Below are 21,855 nucleotides of genomic sequence, written 5' to 3'. Positions count from 1 at the left end.
TGTGGCTGTGAATTAAAGCAACTCTGTTTGCAGGGAATATTAGGGTGCTGACTTTCTGCCTGTCAAATCTCTTCTCTTTCTGTCTAATCTGCCGTCGGATTTCTCCCAGACTGAAAAATGCAAACTAAACCGAAAGCCAAACTGATGGATATCTGTGTTCATATACTGCAAACCATCCTGGGAAAGAGCTGGTTGGGTGTAATCCCAAAGTTCACACTCATTAATTAAACCAGTCCTTGGTGGAGTGGCAGATAAGAGATCTCAAAGGCAGACATTTAAAAAATAACAAAGCCAATGGGGAAAAATCAACAACTCTCCTTGGGAATGTTTAGGCAGTAAACATTCCTCCAACCCTTCCCAGCTCCAGTGGCATACATTATGCAAACTGTGTCTCCCCAGCACCAATCTCCTTCTTTCTTTCGGCACCCTTTGTGTCCCCACCCTGCTGCTGGCTGGCTGGGAGCACGCCCTCCACCACCTACCGGCTGCCAGAGCCACTCACATAATGTGGGCTTTGTTTACATATCCATAAATATCTGACAATTCAGAAGCAGGGCCGTTCCCAGCATGAACAGAAAGGAATATTCCTAGACAATTTCAGGGTCATCAGCACATGGCAAGCCCCCCCCCCCCCCCCCCCCGCCAAACAGGGACAGATGCACAAAGACAGAGGATGGGGGGGGGTGTCACTCAGGGTAGGAACGAAGTCAATTGGGTCAGTCGGCCTCAGGGGTTGAATTGCCGAGCTGGCACGAAGGTATAGAAAAGACTGAAGAGCTTTGTTGTTCGAGAAAAACCTGTTACCTGATCATTATGGCTTGGCAACCTCTTGCAAACGCATTAGGAGGGAGCTAAATCCCTCAGCTAAACTCAAATGGGGACCTGCCGCATTACTGGCCCTTGTGTTCTTCCTGCGAGAGAATTTCTGGGGACAAATTCTAGACTGTTCCCACTGCCAATCTCTGGCGAAGGCCCACGACTGCAGGTACATAGCTGTGGACAGGTGAGACTTGCCTATAAGCAAAGAGCCAGAAGAAGGGTTGGGTAGGGGTCCGTAATGGCTCCCAGGCTTGCAGAAATTCCAACAGCTGTGCAGCCAGTGAGAGACCGCAAGGTCCATTTGGGAGCGAGCACCCACAAAGAAAGAATTTTCTGCTCTTCGAGTACTACTCTGTCTAAACTCCCCATTCAACTCTGATGTCATATGAAACTGAAAAGTGATTTTCAACTGATTCTCGTGACTTAAAAATAAGCATCAATCGGTGACTGAGGACAAACCACACGGCAAAGAGCTACCTGTAATCCTGATATCATTTTCTTTGCTTCCTCCATTTCTTTTTCCAAATGTTCTTGTTGTTCCAACAGCTGTTCTTCCCATGAGGTCTCCAGGTAGGTTCCGGGGCTGCCCGGGCGCCAGTCTCGGGAAAGCGGAGAGTCTGTTTCCTCTGCAAAATGAAAGGAGGGAGTACAGTTCATGCTGAAGAAGTTTCCAGCAGAAAGCGTTCACAGTCCCCCGCGTTCACGGGTTCAGGTCACCTGCCTTCCGTGCCTGTCCGCACGACGCAAACGGGACTCTCCACCAGGTGGGGCTGCGAGACATAAGGAACTGGCTATGAACTTGGGCTCCCGCAGCAGGGGGGAAAGAGATCGCCCGCAGAACCTTTAAGAAGTAATAAGATTCCCTCTTGGGGAGTCTTGGTATGGGACACACAGCCCCTACTCTTAATCCTCTGGAACTGGCATCCCTGAAGCTGGATTCTGCCAGGTACAAAGACAGGAGCTGCCAGTCGCAGTGAAAACCAAATTGCTGTGGAGCTTCAGAGGGGAGCCTCCAAATTCATATTCCTTTGCCCGAAGCCCCTTTCACCTAGGACGCTGTGTGAGTCACGCAGGAAGCAGACTAATGAGAGCACACGTGCACAAAGTATTCAATCTGGCTCCCTGGGTTCATTTTATTTTCCTACCTTTACAGTCTCTTTGCTCTTATTTCCTTGTCTGTCTATTTTATCCCATCTAATTGTGTGCTCGGCTATTAAAAATGCATTCCGGAATTCAGAAGGGTACCAACTCTCGGAGTAAGTGTCTTCATTCATAAGCGTGAATGTAGTAAGGACAATTCCTCTGGGGTGCTGTGAAGATTGAATGAGCTAAGCCATGCGCAGGGCTCAGTAAATGCTCCCCCCCCCCCCCCGGCCCCAAGAGTGTCTGGATCAGTCACAGGACTGACTCCTCCGTGCTAATTCCAGGGCTAGAGGCAAGAATTTAAGTCCGGTTTTTCTTCTGAGGGCTTCAGTTTCATTACAACCCTTACAGATGAATAAAAGTCTATTGAAATCACATGCTTTGCTTCTTGTATGCTTCCCTCTATGTTTACGTGAGGAAAAGGAGAGCCTGAAACAGAGGAAGTCTAAACAAAGGGGACCCTTTGTGGTCCCTTCTGTGGCTGTCACACCAGTGCCTAATGTAGTCCCGGTCTTTATACTCTCACAGATGCCTCAGCTCATACTGTATATTCTTGGTTCAAATGTAAGTCAAGGACTTGCTGAAATTATTTCTGTAACAGAGGGATAATAAAAACTGTTTACTTGAATAAGGCTTTGGATTGCCCCAAAGTCATATCCTAATTCACAGGCAGCCGGCAGAGGAATGGCCCATCTACATTGTTGTAAGATTTTTGACGGTTACAACATCCAAAGTGATGTTCTGCAAAAGGATAGCCATGTTCATTGGCTCAAAGGCATCAGAGTCCCTAGAGCTGTCCCAGCACGCACAGACTACGGAGAGGGAGAAGGCCAGGGAGTTTACAGGCAGATAGTCAGGACCCCCAAACACTTCAAGACGAGGGCTGGTCCTTAAGCCAACCCAGGCCCGCGGACAGATAGTACCTGTTCTGTTCTCTATTCCTTCAGCAGGAATCATCACAAAATCTGCCTTCTCCTCCGACTGAGTTATAATGGATTCGCTCTTTGCACTGTGGATAGGACTGGGTGAAGTCAGGCTGTGATGGAAGGAAAAGGAAGAGAAACAATGATTACGAACAATTTTCTTTTACAGATTTGTTTATTTGGGAGAGAGAGCCCAGTGGGGAGGGAGAGAAAGTCTGAAGCAAACTCTGTGCTTGGTGTGGACCTTGATGCAGGGTTCGATCTCATGACCCTGAGATCACGATCTGAGCCAAAACCCAGAGTTGGATGCTTAACCGACGGCCATCCAGGCGCCCCTGAGGAGTTGTTTAGAAGCCAACTGTCATAATTTATCCCAGAGACATGTTCTGATTATCTTACTCCTACTCTCCTACATAGTCCCCGGCCACAGTATGAACAAACGTTTGTTGAATGAGTGCAGGATGAACTTTCTGAATGAATGAAATGAATGCTAAGTGCATGACCCAGTCTTAGGAAGTCTTTTCTACAGCAAGGCTGCCTTGAAGCCTGATTCACAAAGCACAGATTTACCAGGATGGGTAATCTAGCATCTTAAAAGAACGTTGAGTTTTATTTTGTTTGCTCTTTTTTTTTTTTTTTTTAAACTTACCACCACCACCTGCTCTACCACCATTCCTGGGCCGAGATTCAAAGACTGATATAGTGTGTGTCTCAGTAGCTTTGGGAGCTGGAAGGAAAATCTACTCACAGAAACAAGTATCACCAGCAGAGCAACATGGCAGATCAGCTCTAGGCTGATCTCAAAAGAGGGGACAATGCTGAGGGTGATTCATGGTGAGAAACTGCTGGGACTGTGGACAGTTGCCAGGCTGGGCAAAAAGGCAGTGACACATCAACAAGGACAGGAAGTGACAAAAAAAGGGGGAATCAGAAGGAAAGGGGGAAAAGACCTGATAGGGAAAGGGAAAGGTTTACTTGATTGGATCATCGAAGAGTTATTCAGATCCCTGCTATACTCTTTGCAAATTATCATCAGAAATCTCTCAACAATTCTTAAGTTCTGCTACAACTATTAGCCTTGGAGGGAACTGCTGAGATTTTCAGGGAAGATGAATTTCAAAGCTGCAAAACAACAGCAACTCCACAAGACAAGATGCGAATGTGAGGCTGACATTTCCATCTGACAGGGAAAAGGAATCTGAAGGGCCTTTCTTCTTCGCACCGCACCTTGAGAACATCAGCTCTAAAACAATCTCAGGGGCTGTGGGGTCTCCAGGCCCCGGCCCCCTTTCCGGAATTCTTTCCAAATCCATCACCCAGACAACAGTGAAAGTGTCTAAGACTCACTGACCCACTTAATGTGCCCCTGAAGTCTCCCAGGCCTCGATCAGGAGTTAACGTTTTGTCTTCCTAGAAACCAGGATAAACAAGAGCTGAGCACAAGGGGTTGTATTCGGAGATTTCTAAAACCTCGAAAGCAGTTTGAGGACTAGTGTCTCTTCCTCTTCGTTGTTGCAAGTTTAAGGGCTTTGGTGGGAATGACCTCAACCACTACGACATTCTCATCCTTATTAGAACCTTAGAAAACAATTTACAGTTTTTTGCTTCAAATTAAGGAAAGTCATTTAACCCTATCTATAGATCCATAACCTGAGCAGACAAGGGGTAGAAAGGTGGCGAGGAGCGGTATTTAGGAAAGATAATTGCTGATCCCTCTTTCCCCACTTAGGCCATCTGATTTCCAGGCCAACAGGAACGAACTGCTGAAAGAGCATTAGTGTAAGGGCATTCTGTCCTCCTAAGGATAGATTTATGAGTATTCAGGCCTCTGCATTCCCTTCCTACAGAAATGGGGACCCACTTGCAGAAAGAGGCCTGTATTAGCTGCTCCTCTTTGAGAAATGATAAAATGACACTTCCTTAGCTGACAAGGTGCTATGGTTGACACGTTCCACTGCCGGCATTTGGCTGGACCACAGTGGGTATGTGTGAGACGCAGGGGGGTGGGGGTGGGAAGAGGAGTGTGAACCCAGGATGCTGGAAAACTGTTTGCCCGAAAGCAGGGACGCATGCTCAGCTCCACCTCCCCCCTCTTAAGTGAGTTGTCTCCCATATAAGGGCAGAAGGAGGCGGATGTCTGCATACCCAACCCCACTGGGGGAGTGGCAGAGCAGCCAAAGGAAAACAACATTTCTTTCTTGAATTTGAGGCTGCCAGGGAGTGAGGCCACAGAGAGGTAAGACCAGGAAACTAGGTGGCCACGTCCAAAGAGAAGGACCTGTGGAAGAAAAACTCTGAAGCTCCGGTCAGAGCAGCAATCTTGCCACATCCCCAAGAACCTCCGGTAGGAGGACAGAGCATTTAGTCAACTGCTTCAGGTCACAGAAAAGTATTTTAATGCTAATTAGTTAAGTGGCTTGGGCTCTTCCCGAGGAGCTCAGAACCCCGATTTTGTAAACAAGTAATGCCCCACCTGCCATCATAATCCCCTCAAATCAGGGAACTGACTACAAATAAGATTGGACAGATTGATTTCTTAATTCCCACAGGTCTGACGTCTCTCCAGCTTAGGGTCAGACAAACGATCCCGCAGCAAAGTCCAGATCAGAGTAAAATCAATTTTTAGAAAATGGGTAATGGGTGATAAGAAAGCGTCCTGCTTACTCCTGAAGTGCCCTCCCACAGCAGAGACAGGACAAGGTGAAGGGCCGCTCCTCCCGCCCCCATGCTGGTTCCAGTTTCCTAAACCCAGCGCATTTTGTACTGATAATCCCAGACCGGCAGCCTGTCCTTCGCAGCACAGCGCCCCCACCCACACCGGTCCGTCTCAGGCCAAGAGCATCCTCCAGTCCTGGCCCTGCGCCCGCCCATGCCCCCCCGACCCCCACACCTCCAAAGCCCAAGTGGCTTCTGCTCACCATTTCACTTGCGTCCCTCCCATGGTCCCCCTCCTGGCTGCGGCTTCAGCGAGCCCGTTTCCCTGGGTGAAGCGGGAGGCTGGGAGTCACGGCGCTCCCGAATTCGGGCATGTCTCCCCGCTCTGGGGCCCGCAGAACCACTCCATGGGCAGGTCGGCTACCAGAGCCGCTGGCCCCGACCGCGGGAGAGAGTCGGAAGGGCAGAGAGGCGGGCGTCTCGGCCCCGGGGTCGGGGATGTTCCCGGGACTGAGGCGCGCGGTCCCGGCCGCTCAGACGCTGCAGCAGCCCGGCCTGGGCGGAAGCCACCTCCCCTCGTAGGCTGCGGGTCCCTGGCGGCGGCATCGCGGCGGCCGCGCGGCTGCGGGCGTGCCCCCGGGCGCGGGCATCTCACCCCATTGCCCGCGCGGAGCAGCGCTGCCCGCTGCTCCCGCTGCGCGGTCGGGTCCCCGCGGCGAGCGTGCGGGCGCCCCCGGCTCCGAGCCGCCTCCCGCCCCTCCCGCGCCTCCCGCCCCTCCCCTCGCCGCCCCCGCTTCCAGGCTGACAGCGCCGCGGGCAGCGCGGGGCTCGGACCCGGCTCGGGCGGGGCGGGCGGGGCGGGCGGGGCGGGCTGGGAGGCCGAGCCGGAGCCCGGCGCTCGGGCGGGGGCGGGGCCGCGGACGCCGAGCCCCGGGGAAGGGTGGGCACCCCGGGGCTGGAAACGCCCTTTCCGCACCGACCCCTCCCTTCGCGACGGCGGAGGTCGGGGCCGGTGTCACCCGGCTCCCCGTCGGAGCGGGGGGCCTGGCCGGGTGGAGACTCAGGGTCGCGCCCGGAAACCCTCCGAACGCCGTTCTCCTCCCACCTTCCCCCGGGCGTTGCACGTGTTCTCGCTTCCCAACTAGGGATCGTTCTGCGTGGACACAGTAGGAGGCCGGCCCGAGGTCTAGGGAGCAACAGGCGGCCTGAACCGGGGGGGGGGGGGGGGGGGGGCACCTTTCCCATCTTATGAGCCGCTCCCCGTTCACAGTCACATCGCGAAGTCTCCAGGCCTTCCTGGGTCACTGAGCCACGAGGTGACCTCCCCTGAGGAAGGGGGTGGTCGGGCAGAATGTTCCAGAGCCTCCTGGGTCCCGGGAGCTTACTGAGCAAAACCCAACTGACCCAGCATCCCAAAGATGTAAGTGAGACATCAGCTTAGAAGAAAATGACAAAAAAAAGCAGGAAGGAGCGACAGACCGGGAAATGAGACTCATTACCTGACCCCTCTCCCAGAAAAACGGTCACTGCCCACTGCAGCCCGATTTCCAGGGGGTCCCTAATTCGCACTGTGTCACAGCCCCTACCCCAGTCTGAGTTCAACTGCCAGAAAGGAAGGAAGCGGGTGTTCTCAAGAAGACATCCAGACTTCTCTCCTCTAGCACTCGCTCTCTCTAGCGCTCTCTCTCTCTCTTTCTGTCTCTCTGTCTGGCTCTCTCTCATTTTAACTCTGGCAGGCACAAAAAAGTGAAAGGCCTGTAGCCATGCAGGAAGCAACAGATCTCATTATAAATGAAATGTCCTTTGACTCTCTATACCCAGTGATAGCCTAAGCAGCACGCAAGGAAGAAATGGTTCAGATTCTCATTACCAGCACACCTATTGCTCAATGGGTACAGGGTTTCCTTCTGGGGTGATGAAAACGTCTTTGAGCTGGACAGAGGTGATGATCACACAACATTATGAAGATACTAAATGCCACTGAATGGTATACTTTAAAATGCTTAGTGGCTAATTTTACGTTATGTGAATTTTATAAATAAAAAAGCAATTTACTAAATGTAAAAATTAAAGTTGAGTAAGTATTAATATACTGATACAATTATCAGTATATTAAAATGCTGGGAAGAATTCCATGTGACTGCAACAAATTAAATGGTCTATCAATCTAAGATGAAATTTTATGTGGAAAAGAAACAGTAAGAAAGAAAATAAATGGACTTAAAATACGTATAAGACAAAGAACAATTAGACTTAACTAGAACAGACTACACTGGGCTGGGGTAGGAGAGAAAAGGTCATAAGAGCATAAATTTAAAAAATGATTCAGCAATGAAATGAAGTTAGTAAATAAGTTGACATGATCTGGTATGTATTTTTAGGAGCATGATTTACATGAGCCAGGAAAGTTGTCTTTTTCTGCCACTAGACTTGGCATCGATCAGGCTTTATTAGAGCAGTGTGTCCTGTTTCGGTTTTTGCACTTGGCTCTAAGCGCTACAGATGGCCGTTCTGCTAGAGTCACAAACATCTTAGCCCACACCAATGCATACTAATCCGCCACAATTCCTGGCCCTATAAATGAAAGCTGAAAACATCCTAATGTTCTCAGACAACTCTGCTCAGTTTTTCCTACTGTTATACACTTGCTAGAACCTTCTCTGGCCACACTTAGCGTTCAGCTCAGGCATAGAGGCAGTACGATGGAACCAGCTGTCAGGCTGGCCAGGGAGACCAAACCAGGGGCTGGGCCCTCCCGGCTGCCAGTCATGCCCCCCTGTGGACAGAGCTGAGCACTGGCACTCGGCTCCGCGCAATGCTTCCCACTCACCACCCTCCCTACCTTCCAGCCAGCACAAAACTGCAAAGCAGTGAAGACAACCCCTTTAAAGTCAAACATAAACTGACGGAAAGAGAAAAGAGCGAGGAGCCTCACTGCCTGTCGTATTGCTACTTGAAGCTGAAAACTCCGAGATGTGCCCCCCCAACCCCCAGGACAGTTACCTGGAGCAGCTGGACTCGGACGGGGACCTCTGCTGCCCTTCGTACTGCTGCACTAGGGCCCGCACGCTCCAATACGGATTCTCGATCTCCTCGTCCACGCTGCTGTTCCTAAAGTCGGGGGGCACCAGCAAAGAAAAGGGTGTCAGTCCTTCAGGTCAACTCAGCAAGAACTGAGAGATGGCCACTCTCAGAGTGCTAAGGGGAGAAAGAGGAGGAAGGCCAAGTCCCTGCCTTAAAGACACCGGACACCCAGGAGGGAAACAGACCTAAACACAACTATTTGCACCAGGCTCTGCAACATCCAGGGTCCTGCCCTCTCCCAGCAGACATACCACCTCCAAAATGTTTCCTGCCATGACTCTTCAGGACAAGCTGGCTTGAGTATACATTCTAGAGAGACACTCCCCCAGATGACTTGGAACACTGCTCCCACATATCTCCCCATGAAGAAAACACACTGTGCCAAAGGTATATATTTAACATCCTGGGCACCAGGACAAAAAAATTACAAATATGATTCTTTTACTTTCTTCTAACTGCAAAGTAAACATCTCTTTTGATAGGGTTTTCTGTCTTGGAGCGTCCTCTCTGACCCCACACTCCATGCTCTTTTCTGCAATGTGGGGCTGTTTAGGTGACACGTCTGTCTATCGGACGGTATCATTTGCCACAAATATCAGAGACAGGAACAAGGTCCCATCCCCAGATTTTGACCCTTACCTCTGTCTGTATCGAAAGACATCCCGTCCTGACCGTGACATGTCATGACATACGTCAGCCAGAGCGGCTGCTGCTCCCTGGGCCACAGCAGTGGCACAGTGTGGCTGGTGACTCTGCAGAGAGGCTCTGGGGTCCCTTCCTTGGCTCACCGTCCTGTTGGAGCCAGGTTTGAAATGAGCTGCCAAGGCAAGGACCAGCCTCATGATAGACTTCAGGTTTCCTTCCACAATATCTGAGGGACAGAACAGACCCAGAGGTCCTAAGAGGGAGGCAGAGGGTTCATTCATTTAATACGTATTTGCTAGTGACACCAGTCTCTTTGTCCTCACAGAGCCATGTTCAACAGGAAGACAGAACGTTTAAAAGCAATCATAGTGAAGTATGGTCATGTGCTATGGTAGAACAGAATACTCCGGGAGCACAAAGTAAAGGCATCTTATCCAGCCTAGAGGTCTCAGGGAAGGATTCCCAGGGGAAGTGAATTTTAAATTGAGACTTGATTGACAAATAGTGGTTCGTCAGGTGAAGGAGGAGAAGGAAAAGTGTATTCCAAGAAGAGGGAACAGCAAGTGTAAAGGTCTAGAGGTGAGAGAGAGCACGACCCACAAGAGCTGTGCTGTCCAATATGGAGGCTACTGGCCACATGAGGCTACCGAGCACTTAGAGGGGAGATTCTGAATTGAAATGTGCTCCAAGGGTAGTACCTCACACAACAAAAGTCAGACTGAAACATATCTCATTAGACTTAGCACAAAAAATAGAAGGCACACTATTTCCTTCATAACTGTTATATTGATTACATGTTGCACTGATAATATTTTGGATATACTGGGTTAAATAAAATGTTTTCTTAAAATTCATTTCTCCCATTTCCTTTTTATTTTAAAAAGGGATCTTTTCAGTTTCGTGTAGGAGACTCGTGTTATATTTCTGCAGCACAGCACTGTGGCAGAGGAAACTGAAAACAGCACAGCGGGTTGAGGGGCTGAGTGCAGGGGTGCAGGTGAAGGGTGAGGCCGCAGGGGGAGATATCAGAGGCCGGGTCAGAAAGGGCATGGCAAGCCCCAGGATGGACTTTGAATTTTCCCCTAAGGACCCGCATGTGCAGAGCAGTAGCATGAGCTTATGTATTCTCAGAATTCTCAGAAACATCATTTTGGCTGCAGAGCTGTGGGGAGGGAGACAAAACTTGAGGCAATGAGACTAATTAGGAAGCTGCTGCACTTCTCCAGGTAAACGACAATTATGTCCTCAGTGGCAGTATTCCCTCAAAATAGCTGACTTTAATGGGCCAGATCCCCAAGCCCACCCCTCAGGGGGACCAGAACAGAGATATTACGGCACTCTAAATTTTGCCCTAGAAAAAAAAAAAAACGCACGCAAAAAAACAATGTGATTGGAGCGCCTGGGTGGCTAGGTGGGTTAAAGCCTCTGCCTTCGGCTCAGGTCATGATCCCGGGGTCTTGGGATCGAGCCCCACATCGGGCTCTCTGCTCAGTGGGGAGCCTGCTTCCTCCTCTCTCTCTCTCTGCCTGCCCTTCTGCCTACTTGTGATCTCTGTCTGTCAAATAAATAAATAAAATATTTTTTAAAATATTTGAAAAAAAAACAATGTGATAGATCTGGTGAAAGTTAAAATAAGGGAATGGGTAAAACTCCTATTTTTTTAGTTTCATAGCACTGCAAATATGCAAAGCTTGGAAAATGATTGATTGATACCTCCTACAGGGCGCTCCCAATGGTCAAATGTCTGCCCCACCTAAATGATCCCACCACAGAAAACACCAATAACCCAACATGGAAGGAAGGCTCCCTCCGGCTCTCATTCCCATTCTCAGTCTGGCAATCAGACCCAGAAACTGAAGCTGAAACAGAACCCAACCTACAAGCAATTCTAGAGAAACAGTGGGAGGGCCAGGGAACCTGGGTCTCTGACCACCTAAATGCTTCCTTGCAGCTGGGCTCAATACGGACTCAGAAGTGTCCTCTTTGGGTTCTGCAGCTATAAGAGAGGCTATGTACAGAGGTGCCAGAACCCCTTTTCATCTTGCCTGAAATATTCTGCAATATCCCCAAAATTAAAAGCTATAAACTGTTTTTCTTCGGAAAACTGGATGGAAAAATCTGTAGCTATTATAATTTGAAATAATTCTTGAGTATAAAACCCAAGGAACTTGAAAAACATAATCTGTCTTCATTTTTGTTTACTTAAATGAGACACTGTAAAGTTAATATCCCAATCTTGTCATTTCTACTGTATTTTCTTCACACATACACTCAAGCAGACCTTTATTCAATTAAAATGAATAGAGAATGTCTATCTCCATCCAGGTTTTCAAAGCACTCAGATTTTGATGATTCCCCTGTCCCACGAGGGTAACTCTTTATGGACAAATGATATGATGGCATGGGCCTAATGCTATTCCAGTCTACTCAGAAGCCTTGGCTATACAATGGGTGGTTCTTCTGAACCTCATAATCACTGGGTAAAGCTGAGTGTACTCATCCCCCAAAGATGTGATGGGCCGCTGACCTTTAGCCGAAGTCTGGTGCATGCGAATCTTTTTGGAGGCCACAAACTGGAGCACTTTCTCCACATTATTCTTCATCTCCTGTTGGTTACTGGGAGCCAGCTGTACCCCCTTCAGTTTTTCTCCTGCTGTTAGAAGAGAGAAAACATACAAAAGCTATAGGGAGGAACATTATCAAAGTTTCCTAACAGCCAGATACCGAGAAAGGGAATATTTGATGGAAAAGCTAAGATTACATATAAATATGCAAGTGCGTTAAGCCTTGGTGTTGATCATCTGGATGCGGAATAAGAAAGGAAGAGCCTTTTGGAGGGTCTTCAAATTTTCAAAGCTGTACGCAGGGGCCTGGGAAATGACCGTGTGTATGCTTCCTCATTCAACAAATCCTCACTGAGCACCCACCGCACGCCTGGCATTGTTGTGGGCACCAGTGAAACAGCCATGAAAGACATGGACAGAGTCCCTTCCATTGCAGATCTTCTATCTGCAGGGATGACAGAGGACCAAGTGAACCAGTACATGTTTAATATAATTTCAGGCAGTGGTAGGTGCTGTGAGGAAAAACAAAGAAAAGCAGCATCATGGCCTCCCTGATAGTGGGCAGAGACCTGAATAAAGTAAGAGATGTTAGGATCTGAGGAGGAAGCATTTCAGACTGAAGAACCACAGGTACAAACAGCAGGGTGCGGAGGGGGGCGCTTGGGTGGCTCAGTGGGTTAGGCCGCTGCCTTTGGCTCAGGTCATGATCTCAGGGCCCTGGGATTGAGCCCCACATCGGGCTCTCTGCTCAGCAGGAAGCCTGCTTCCTCCTCTCTCTCTGCCTGCCTCTCTGCCTACTTGTGATCTCTCTCTGTCAAATAAATAAATAAATAAAATCTTAAAAAAAACCAAAAAACGAAAAACAAACCTCACACCAGGGTGGGAATGAGCTCAGCTTATCTGAGGAACAGCAGTGGCTGAAGTGGAGAGAGAAAGGGGAGTCAAATCCTAGGAGAAGGTCGACAGGTAAGCAAAGCCAGGTCATTTAGGGTCTGTAGATTAATAATCTGTGTTTTAAAAGAGGACTCTATATGAACTCAGCTTACATAGAGAGGAAACAGGGAGATTTGTTAGAAAATGAAACTAGTCAAGGCAAGGGTTAATGATGTTTTGGGCTTGACCGGAAAAGGCTGACAGGTGAGAAGTCAGGTATTGGGTAAAATTTTAATGTAAAGCAGATAGCACATGTGAAGGACTGGGTACGATATAGGAAGAAAAGAGAATAATTAAGGACAACTTCCACAGCTGGGTGGATGGTACCATCCTGTGTTACTTCAGAAGAAATCTGGAGAAGAGAGGAACTGGTAGGGAGAAGGACAGCCCAAGTTCTGATTAGGGCATGTGCAGTTACAGCTGCATTTCATACACTGGGGGCACCATGTTGAACATGAAGTTGATATTCATGTCTCGAACTCAAAGACAAGTTTAGAGCTAAAGTTACGGATGTGGGAGAAGATCACTTGGGGACAGAGAAAACACAAGGGCTAAGGACTGAACACGGAGGACTTCAACACTTAGAGATCATGAAGGAGAAAAGCCAACAGGGTGAACCGGGGGAGCCAGTGAGGAAGGAGTGTCCTAGAAGCCAAGTAAAGACCGCGACTGGAGGAGGAGGGACAAACTGTGCCAGGTTCTGCTAAACTGAATAAAATAGGGGCTGAGGCCAAGCCACTGGATTTGAGAAGGCAAAGGTTGTAACCTGGACGAGAGCAGTTTCAGGGGAGGAATGGGTCAAAAGCTTGAAGACAGCATGTTAAAGAATGGGGAGTAAGGTAGTGAATTCAGCGAGCCTTTCCATATCCCAAAGTCACAATAAAATGCAGCATTTAAGAATCGGGGTTTTGGGAAACCAAGAATACATATTCATATTGTTTCCATATGCATAGAACATCTCTGGAAAGAAATGCAAGAAATTGCTAACACTGGTTGCTTCCAGAAAGAACACATCACTGGTGCGGCTGGAAAATAGGCTTTTACATCCTTTTGTGGCTTCTGCATTTTCTATCTGATTATATTTTCAAGTATAATCAATTCAAATCAGTGAAAATGAGGGCTCGAAATGAACTTTGGAATTAAAATAGATCTAGTTTTTTACCTCTCCTTTGCTACAGTACAGTTACATGGCCTCGGAAAGTCGCCTAGCCTTTCTGAACCTCATAAATGAGTAAGGCGGTAGTACTCATCTCATCCCCACAGCATAAATCATCTGAAGTAGCTTAGTACAATCCTCAATACATTCAAAGTGCTCAATGAATTTATTTATTCATTTTTATAAATCTTCTAAGCTTAGTTTCCTGAAAATGGGGATGAAAGTATCTGTTTCTCAAGGGTTGATAATGAAATGAGATAAAAAGTGTTCAATATGGGACGCCTGGGTGGCTCAGTTGATTAAGCAGCTGCCTTCAGCCCAGGTCATGATTCCAGCGTCCTGGGATCGAGTCCCACATCGGGCTCCTTGCTTGGCAGGGAGCCTGCTTCTCCCTCTTCCTCTACCTGCCACTCTGTCTGCCTGTGCTCACTCTTGCTCCTCTCTCTCTGACAAATAAATAAATAAAAATCTTAAAAAAAAAAAAAAGTGTTCAATAATGGCAGCTCTAACTATTACCATCATTATTATTATTATAAAGGAGTGCCCTGATAAATCCATGAGCTGGCCCACGGAGATAGCAAACCGGGCTCTTTCCATGCCACGTGCAAGCCCGCATCTCTCAAGGACTAAGCAAGGTCAGCTGATTAACAGAACAATAAATGCCAGAGGGCCTATTATGTGCCAGGCACTTGGGTAAGAGTTGTGGAAACAAACAAACAAACAAAATTACACTGTACCTGCTCTTAAAGAGCTCAGTCTACAGGGGAGAGACAGGAAAACGTTACTGCTCAGCGAATGGCAATACTGTCATGATAACAGCTGTGGACAAATGCTGTGGACACAGGGTACGCTGTCCTCCAGTAAGAGCAGCTTGCAACAGCTCCAGGGCTCCCTGAGGACAAGCCTTTTCGTGGGACGATATGGGATTGTCACGGAGGGCTCCTTTTGCTGGCCTGACTACTATTTTCTTTTCCAGCCTTGGTTTGGACATCAGTTCTTCTGGCAAGCCATCCCTGAACCCTAGGACTGGATTGGGTGCCTCCATCCACCCATGTGCTCCTCTCTGTCCTTACCCCATCGGACTCCTAAGTACATGAATGGAAATGCATTCACTTTTAAGTGTTCCCAACTAGATTGGGACACTCCTGAGAGCACAGACTGTGCTCACAGTCACACTGCCGGAGCATAATACGGGGCGCCCAGCACACAGAGTTTGCTGACTCATAAATAAATGAATTAACGTCGGGCAAGTATGTTAAAACCTTCTATACTTCCATTTCCGTATATTACAAAGCAACGGCAAACTGCTCTGAAGGGCATGTGGAGGATAATGAAGGCATGTTCTGGCATCAGAGCCCAGGGCCAACTGACCAACGATTTCGATGAGATACGCCAGGATCACCCCATCCCGAAGATCCTGTCGCAGGTCCTGCACCGGCTTCACTGCTGGCCTCTTCTTGAGCTGTGCATTCACCCAGGCCACATAAGCCTGCAGCTGTTGCTGGAAAAATCAAAGAAATAAGAGAAAGTTTGCACATTATTGTTCTCCTTTGCCCCGTGCCTTCTAAGGCAGCATTTGAGAATGGGCTCTGGGGGGAAATCTATATCCAGAGGGAAGAGGAAATTTCAAGGAAAAAAAGAGGCTGGTCAGACGGGGAACATGTTCTAAAAATTTCTGGTTTTATGCTAATCTTCAGGGAAAGCTAACCGCTGACTTGCTAGCAGGGTAGACCCCGATAAGAAGATGAGTGTTTCAATGACAATGACTCCTGTTTCCTTGTGTATATTCTCTGTTGACCAGGAATGAGGCCGGGCAAGAAGCAGAGCCAGTTTTGGGTGTAATCACTGCTGCCATAAGCACACAGCGCTTCACAGGAATAATCACTTGTATTTCAAATGTACAATGGACAGTGATACTCAGAAGACTGGTCTTGGGGAACCAGGAATAAACAGCAAACCTGCTCAGAACCGCCTCTCCCATCGCTCTTCACAATGAGACTTAACTGAGATCATCTCAGGGTCAACCCAAGATTTATTCTCCTGAGCCCATAATCCTGGGATTGCTACAGTTAGTGTTAATCCATACTTTATTCTGTCAAAGAGGATCTAGTTGCCTAAAACCTGCACAAAGAAGGAAAAGAAAAGGCTTTGGTGAGCAGTAGCCCGAAGACTTGGGTAGGGGAGATGGAGAACTTTCATTTATTGTGAGACTAAGCCAGCCAGTATCATCGGAAGCCTGATGGGCCCAGACAGGGACCTATAACCCATCCCAGCCCTCGGATAACCTGACATATTCCATTTTCTCCCTTACACAATGCTCGCAGTCAGGGGTCTATTCCAACTCTGCATTTGTTCTGAAGATGGGCACTAAGTATCAAAATAGCACATAACAACATCCCAGAAGCAGCATCAGTTCTGTCTGGTTTCTGGAGAAACCCAAGACCCCGAACCTAAAAATCAGGTTCAAGGGCTAATGGGTATTAAGTTACAGTCTGGTTAAAGAACACTTGATTTCTAAGCCGCAAGTACCTCATCAATGAAATGATGTTGGAAAGTACTCACTGCCTGCTTCCTGAGCTTAAATGAAATCTTCAGTATTTTCTCTGTGTTGATTTGTAGGAATAAATGCAGTCTTTGTAAGACAGCACTAAGCTGTTAACAAACTGCAGGAAGTGCCCTCTCAGCGGGGGACAGCGGAGGGAAGGAATCCAATACCTACCTGAACTATACACCAGTTTTGGTGTTTGATGTGTGTTTTACTGTATTAATGAATGGACCTGCAACAGGACCTGACACACAGCTGATGTCATTATTATTCTCATCATTATTACCATCTAAGTAATTCTCACAAAAGCACTGAAGGGTCAGTGTCCTCTCCGTTCTCTGGATGAAGTTCAGAGAAGTTATGTAACTTCCCCAAGGTCCCCAGCTAGGATGGAGCAGATAGGGCATTGAAACACAGTAAGTGCGGTCCAAGCATTGACCAAGGACTTTGCACTGCCCTGCTCAGTCCACACCTTCTGCCTGATATGGGCCAGGCTCCCACCCAGACTCTGCTCCCGCTCTCCTACTCTGTTGCCACGGGACTGTGGGAGGCAGACCAGGCAGGCAAAAGGGCGCCTCTGCAGTAAACCCCTCTGCTCTGGGAGAAAAGGAGTTAAGACTGAAAAAAGGAGTTAAGACAGTTGGGATCTCACCACCTGGGTCACATATAAAACTAACCAAAACAACACCCAATAGGAATCAGGACAGTCTCTTCAACCACAAACAGTGCTGGGAAAACTGGGCAGCCACATGTAGAAGAACGAAACTGGACTATTCTCTTTCACCACACACAAGATAAATTCAAAGTGGATGAAAGACCTAAATGTGAGACAGGAATCCATCAAAATCCTAGAGGAGAACACAGGCAGCAACCTTTTCAACCTCGGCTGCATCAACTTCTTGCTAGATACATCTCCAAAAGCAAGGGAAACAAAAGCAAAAGTGAAATGCTGGGATTTCATCAAGATAAAACGCTTCTGCACTGGGGCGCCTGGGTGGCTCAGTCGTTAAGCATCTGCCTTCGGCTCAGGTCATGATCCCAGAGTCCTGGGATCTAGTCCCACACCGGGCTCCCTGCTCTACAGGAAGCCTGCTTCTCCCTCTCCACTCCTTCTGCTTGTGTTCCCTGTCTCGCTCTGTCTTTCTCTGTCAAATAAATAAATAAAATATTTTTAAAAAGCTCCTGCACAGCAAAGGAAGGCATCAACAAAATTAAAAGGTAACCTACAGAATGGGAGAACTTATTTGCAAATGACATATCAGATAAAGGGCTAGCATCCAAGATCTATAAAGAACTTATCAAACTTAACACACAAAAAACAAATAATCCAATCAAGAAATGAGCAGAAGACATGAACAGACATTTCTCCAAAGAAGACATACAAATGGCCAACAGACACATGAAAAAAATGCTAAACATCACTTCGCATCAAGGAAATACAAATCAAAACCACAATGAGATACTTCCCCACAGCAGTCAGAATGGCTAAAATGATCAAGTCAGGAAACAATAGATGTTGGCAAGGATGTGGAGAAAGGGAAACCCTCTTACACTGTTGGTGGGAACACAAGCTGGTATCAGTCACTCTAGAGAACAGTATGGAGGTTCCTCAGAAAGATAAAAAATAGAGCTACCCTAAGACCCAGCATTTATACTACTAGGTATTTACCCCAAAGATACAAATGTAGTGATCCGAAGGGGCACGTGCACCTCAATGTTCATAGCAGCAATGTCCACAGTAGCCAAACTATGTTAAGAGCCGAGATGGCCATGGACAAACAAATGGCTAAAGAAGATGTGGTGTGTATATACAATAGAGTATTACTCAGCCATCAGAAAGGATGAATACTTACCATTTACATCAACATGAATGGAACTGGAGGGGATTATGCTGAGTGAAGTAAGTCAATCAGAGAAAGACAATTATCATGTGGTTTTACTCATATGTGGAATACAAGAAGCAGCACACAGGATTATAGGGGAAGGGAGGGAAAACTGAACAGGAAATCATCAGAGAGAGACAAATCATGAGAGACTTAACTGTAAGAAACAAACTGAGGGTTGCTGGAGGGGAGCTGGGTGGGGGGATGGGGTAACTGGGTGATGAGCAGGAAGGAGGGCACGTGATGGGATGAGCGCTGGGTGTTACACACAACTGATGAATTACTGAACTCGACATTTGAAGCTAATGATGTACTATATGTTGGCTAACTGAATTTAAATAAAAATTTAAAAACACTCTCCTAACCTAATCTCCCTGTGCCTAATATCATCTTCAACACACCCGCCACACATTCCTGCTTCAGATCCTTCACTGGCCTCTCTCTCTTTATTTATTTATTTGACAGAGAGATCGCAAGTAGGCAGAGAGGCAGGCAGAGAGAGTGGGAAAGCAGGTTCCTTGCTGAGCAGAGAGCCCAATGTGGGGCTTAATCCCAGGACCCTGAGATCATGACCTGAGCCGAAGGCAGAGGCCTTAACCCACTGAGCCACTCAGGGGCCCCTTCACTGGCCTCTATTAAGAAGATAAAACCCAACCTCCTTAGCTGCATTTAGTTTCATGTGCTGGCTGCTATCTCTTCCCCAGCTTTACTCACCATCCTCCCGCCTGCCTGCCCCATTTCAGTTCATCCAAACCACACACACTGCCCCAAATGAACGGAGCCATCCAGCCACTCTCCCTCCCTGAGCTTGGTGCCTCCTCTTAAGGCTCAGCTCGGGCATCACCTTCTCCAGGAAGCCTTCCCTGACTCTCCCACACACTTCATCTCTGGTCTCGTTGAGGATGTCCTATGTCACACAGGGCTCTGAGAGCACCAGCCCAACCTGGGCCCATAATTTGAGGCTTGGGGAGGGGTGGCAAAGGGGGACAGTGAGCTCAAAGGAGCTCAGGTCTGAACCATGCTCTGTGCAGAATTATTGGACTCTAGATTGACAGGGGCATGACAAGTATTTGAGTTGGTGAATCATTTGTCACATTTCATCAGACCGAGACTTAAAGCGACTGCAAAAGTTAATAATGCAGGGGCAGATGAGAACAAATGGTCCACGTTAGGCCATGATCATTTCTACTTGAGTAACCACAGGCTTCTGTTGGCTATTGAATAGAAGTCCTGTCTGATGCAAAACTGATCAGAGGTTCTAACAGTACTTTTCAAGCACATTAATCTCAGCTCTGGTCTTTCAACAAAAGAGGATTCTACAGCATGAACAATAATAATAGTCACCACTGTTCTCAACACCCACTCTATGTCAATAATTATGCTAGGTCCCTCATTCATGCATTCATTTATTTATTTATAAATAAATTCTATACCCAATTTGGGGCTGGAACCCACAACCCCAAGATCAAGAGCCACATGCTCAACTGACTGGGCCAGCCAAGTGCCCCTCTGCTAGGTCCCGGGAACACATTTTTTCCTATGCTAACCTGCCAGGGAGATATTACTTTTGCTAATTGGAGACTGAGACTCCAAAAGGGTGAAATAACTTGTTCCAGGTCATGCAAACAGTAAACCGTGACTATGATTCGAACTCCCAAGCCAATGTTCTTTTCACCAGACCACACTATTGCCTAAATAAATGCATCCCTGAGGTTTCAGTGACTCTCCCTCAAACTCTCAGAATGGAAGTCACCATAGTCGAAACCAGTTTCTCCTCCGCATCCACTGCTTGGGTCTCTCGAGTAATAATCTACATGAAGCAGTTATCTACTACTCCAAGCATGTCCCCCAGACCAGCAGCATCAGCATCACCTGGGACTCTCAGGCTCCAGCCCAGGCTAAACTCAATAAGGACCCATACTTTAAACAGAGCTCCTCGTGATTCAATAGGTACATTGAAAATTGAGAAGCACTGTTCCCATCCCTGGATGTGCATCAAGATCACAACGGAAGATCTTAAAAAACACAGACATGTAGACATTACCCCATCAAATTCTCTCCAGGGAGTTTAACTTAGAAAGTACCCCCCCAAGTTCCCTCATATGAGTCTTCTAGCAAAACACTCCAGTTCCCTTGACCAAGGGGTTTCCTACACCCTGATTACCCATCAGAAGCACCAGTAAAGCTTCTTAAAAATACTAATGTCTGGGGCCCACTATACACCAGTCAGAATTTCTGAGAGTAGGACCCAGGCACATCAGTATTCCTTAAGTGCTCCTACATACATCCAAAGTTTTGAGCCAAGGTCAACATCCCTTACATAAAATAGTTTCAAGTACTATTGCTCTCCTGCCTAAATCTCTCTGACACCAAGACATCTAGAATCTAACATAATACTCTGGGAACTAACAGGAGAAATGAAGATTCCTCATTCTAGACATTTCTCTCTTCTTTTTCTTCTTCCTTGACCACCAGAAAACACTGTTGACCCACACTAGGGGCTTATTCAAAGATTTTATTTGAGAGAGAGAGCGAGTACAAGAGGGAGTAGGTCAGAGAGAGAAGCAGACTCCCCAGTGAGCAGGGAGCCCAATGTGGGACTAGATCCTGGGACTCCAGGATCATGACCTGAGTCAAAGGCAGTTGCTTAACCGACTGAGCCACCCAGGTCCCCATTTTTATTTTATTAACTGTTCTTTTCGAAATAATTCCATACTTACATGAAAGTAGCAAAAATGGTACATAGAGTTTCCCAATACCCATCATTTCCTAGCTTCCCCAAATGTTTACATCCTACAGAACGAGCGTGTAAGATCAGAACACGTCATTCATACTAACATAATACCATTAACTAATCTCCAGACCTTATTCAAATTTCACCAAATTGTCCCACTGTCCTTTTACTGTCCAAGATCTCACACTACGTTGAGCCACCCTGCCTGTCTTGTTGGTCTCCTCCAATCTGGGACAGTTGCTAAGTCTTTCTCTGTCTTTCATGATCTTGACAGTTCTGGGTCCCTCATTTTGGGTTTTTCTGCAGTTTCTTACTGATTAAATTAAAATTATGGGGCAAGAATAACACATAAGTCATACTGTACCCTTCCCACTGCACCATACCAACAGGCACATGATGCCAGTACATCACAATACAAAATTAACTGTGATCAAATGGTTAAGGTAGGGTCTGCCAGGTTTCCCTACTCTAAAGTTGCCATATTCCCCTTGTAATTGGTAAGTATCCTGTGGGAAAATGGGATTTTTTTTTTCTCATCATCACCTTATCTGTCCATTTTAAATTGAACATCGATTTTTCATTCCTGAAAAATCATTGAGTTTTCCTGATTGATTACTATGACGTTCCCCAAAAGATGATTTTCTAATTCCACCATTCCTTCTACAATTAGTCATTGGAATTCCTAATATGAGGAGCTCTCCCTTCCCCTCCTAATAACTTATTTATGTCAGTATGAGCTCATGGGCATTTATTTCACTTATATTTATTTAC

General features: G+C 47.2%; 1 protein-coding gene across 10 annotated transcripts in view; it reads right to left on the bottom strand.

Moving 5' to 3' along the window:
• The window catches only part of DIXDC1 (DIX domain containing 1), a 69,190-nt gene that overhangs the window by 19,939 nt on the left and 27,396 nt on the right, over positions 1–21,855 (bottom strand). For 5 of the 10 annotated variants that reach the window (XM_059180459.1, XM_059180499.1, XM_059180528.1 and 2 more), the window contains 6 exons: positions 15,294–15,423; positions 11,797–11,922; positions 9,264–9,522; positions 8,544–8,651; positions 2,886–2,998; positions 1,297–1,445 (listed from right to left, as the gene is read on the bottom strand). In XM_059180459.1, the coding sequence (XP_059036442.1) occupies positions 1,297–1,445; positions 2,886–2,998; positions 8,544–8,651; positions 9,264–9,522; positions 11,797–11,922; positions 15,294–15,423 (885 nt within the window). Of the gene's footprint in view, positions 1–1,296; positions 1,446–2,885; positions 2,999–5,803; positions 6,307–8,539; positions 8,652–9,263; positions 9,523–11,796; positions 11,923–15,293; positions 15,424–21,855 lie in introns of those variants that run through there. The other 5 variants (XM_059180477.1, XM_059180508.1, XM_059180468.1 and 2 more) reach the window with 4 other exon arrangements.

Source organism: Mustela lutreola, chromosome 1 (assembly GCF_030435805.1).
Source record: "Mustela lutreola isolate mMusLut2 chromosome 1, mMusLut2.pri, whole genome shotgun sequence".
Taxonomy (NCBI): Eukaryota; Metazoa; Chordata; class Mammalia; order Carnivora; family Mustelidae; genus Mustela; species Mustela lutreola.
The sequence above is the reverse complement of the archived record's forward strand: the minus strand, read 5'-3'. Positions and strand labels throughout refer to the sequence as shown.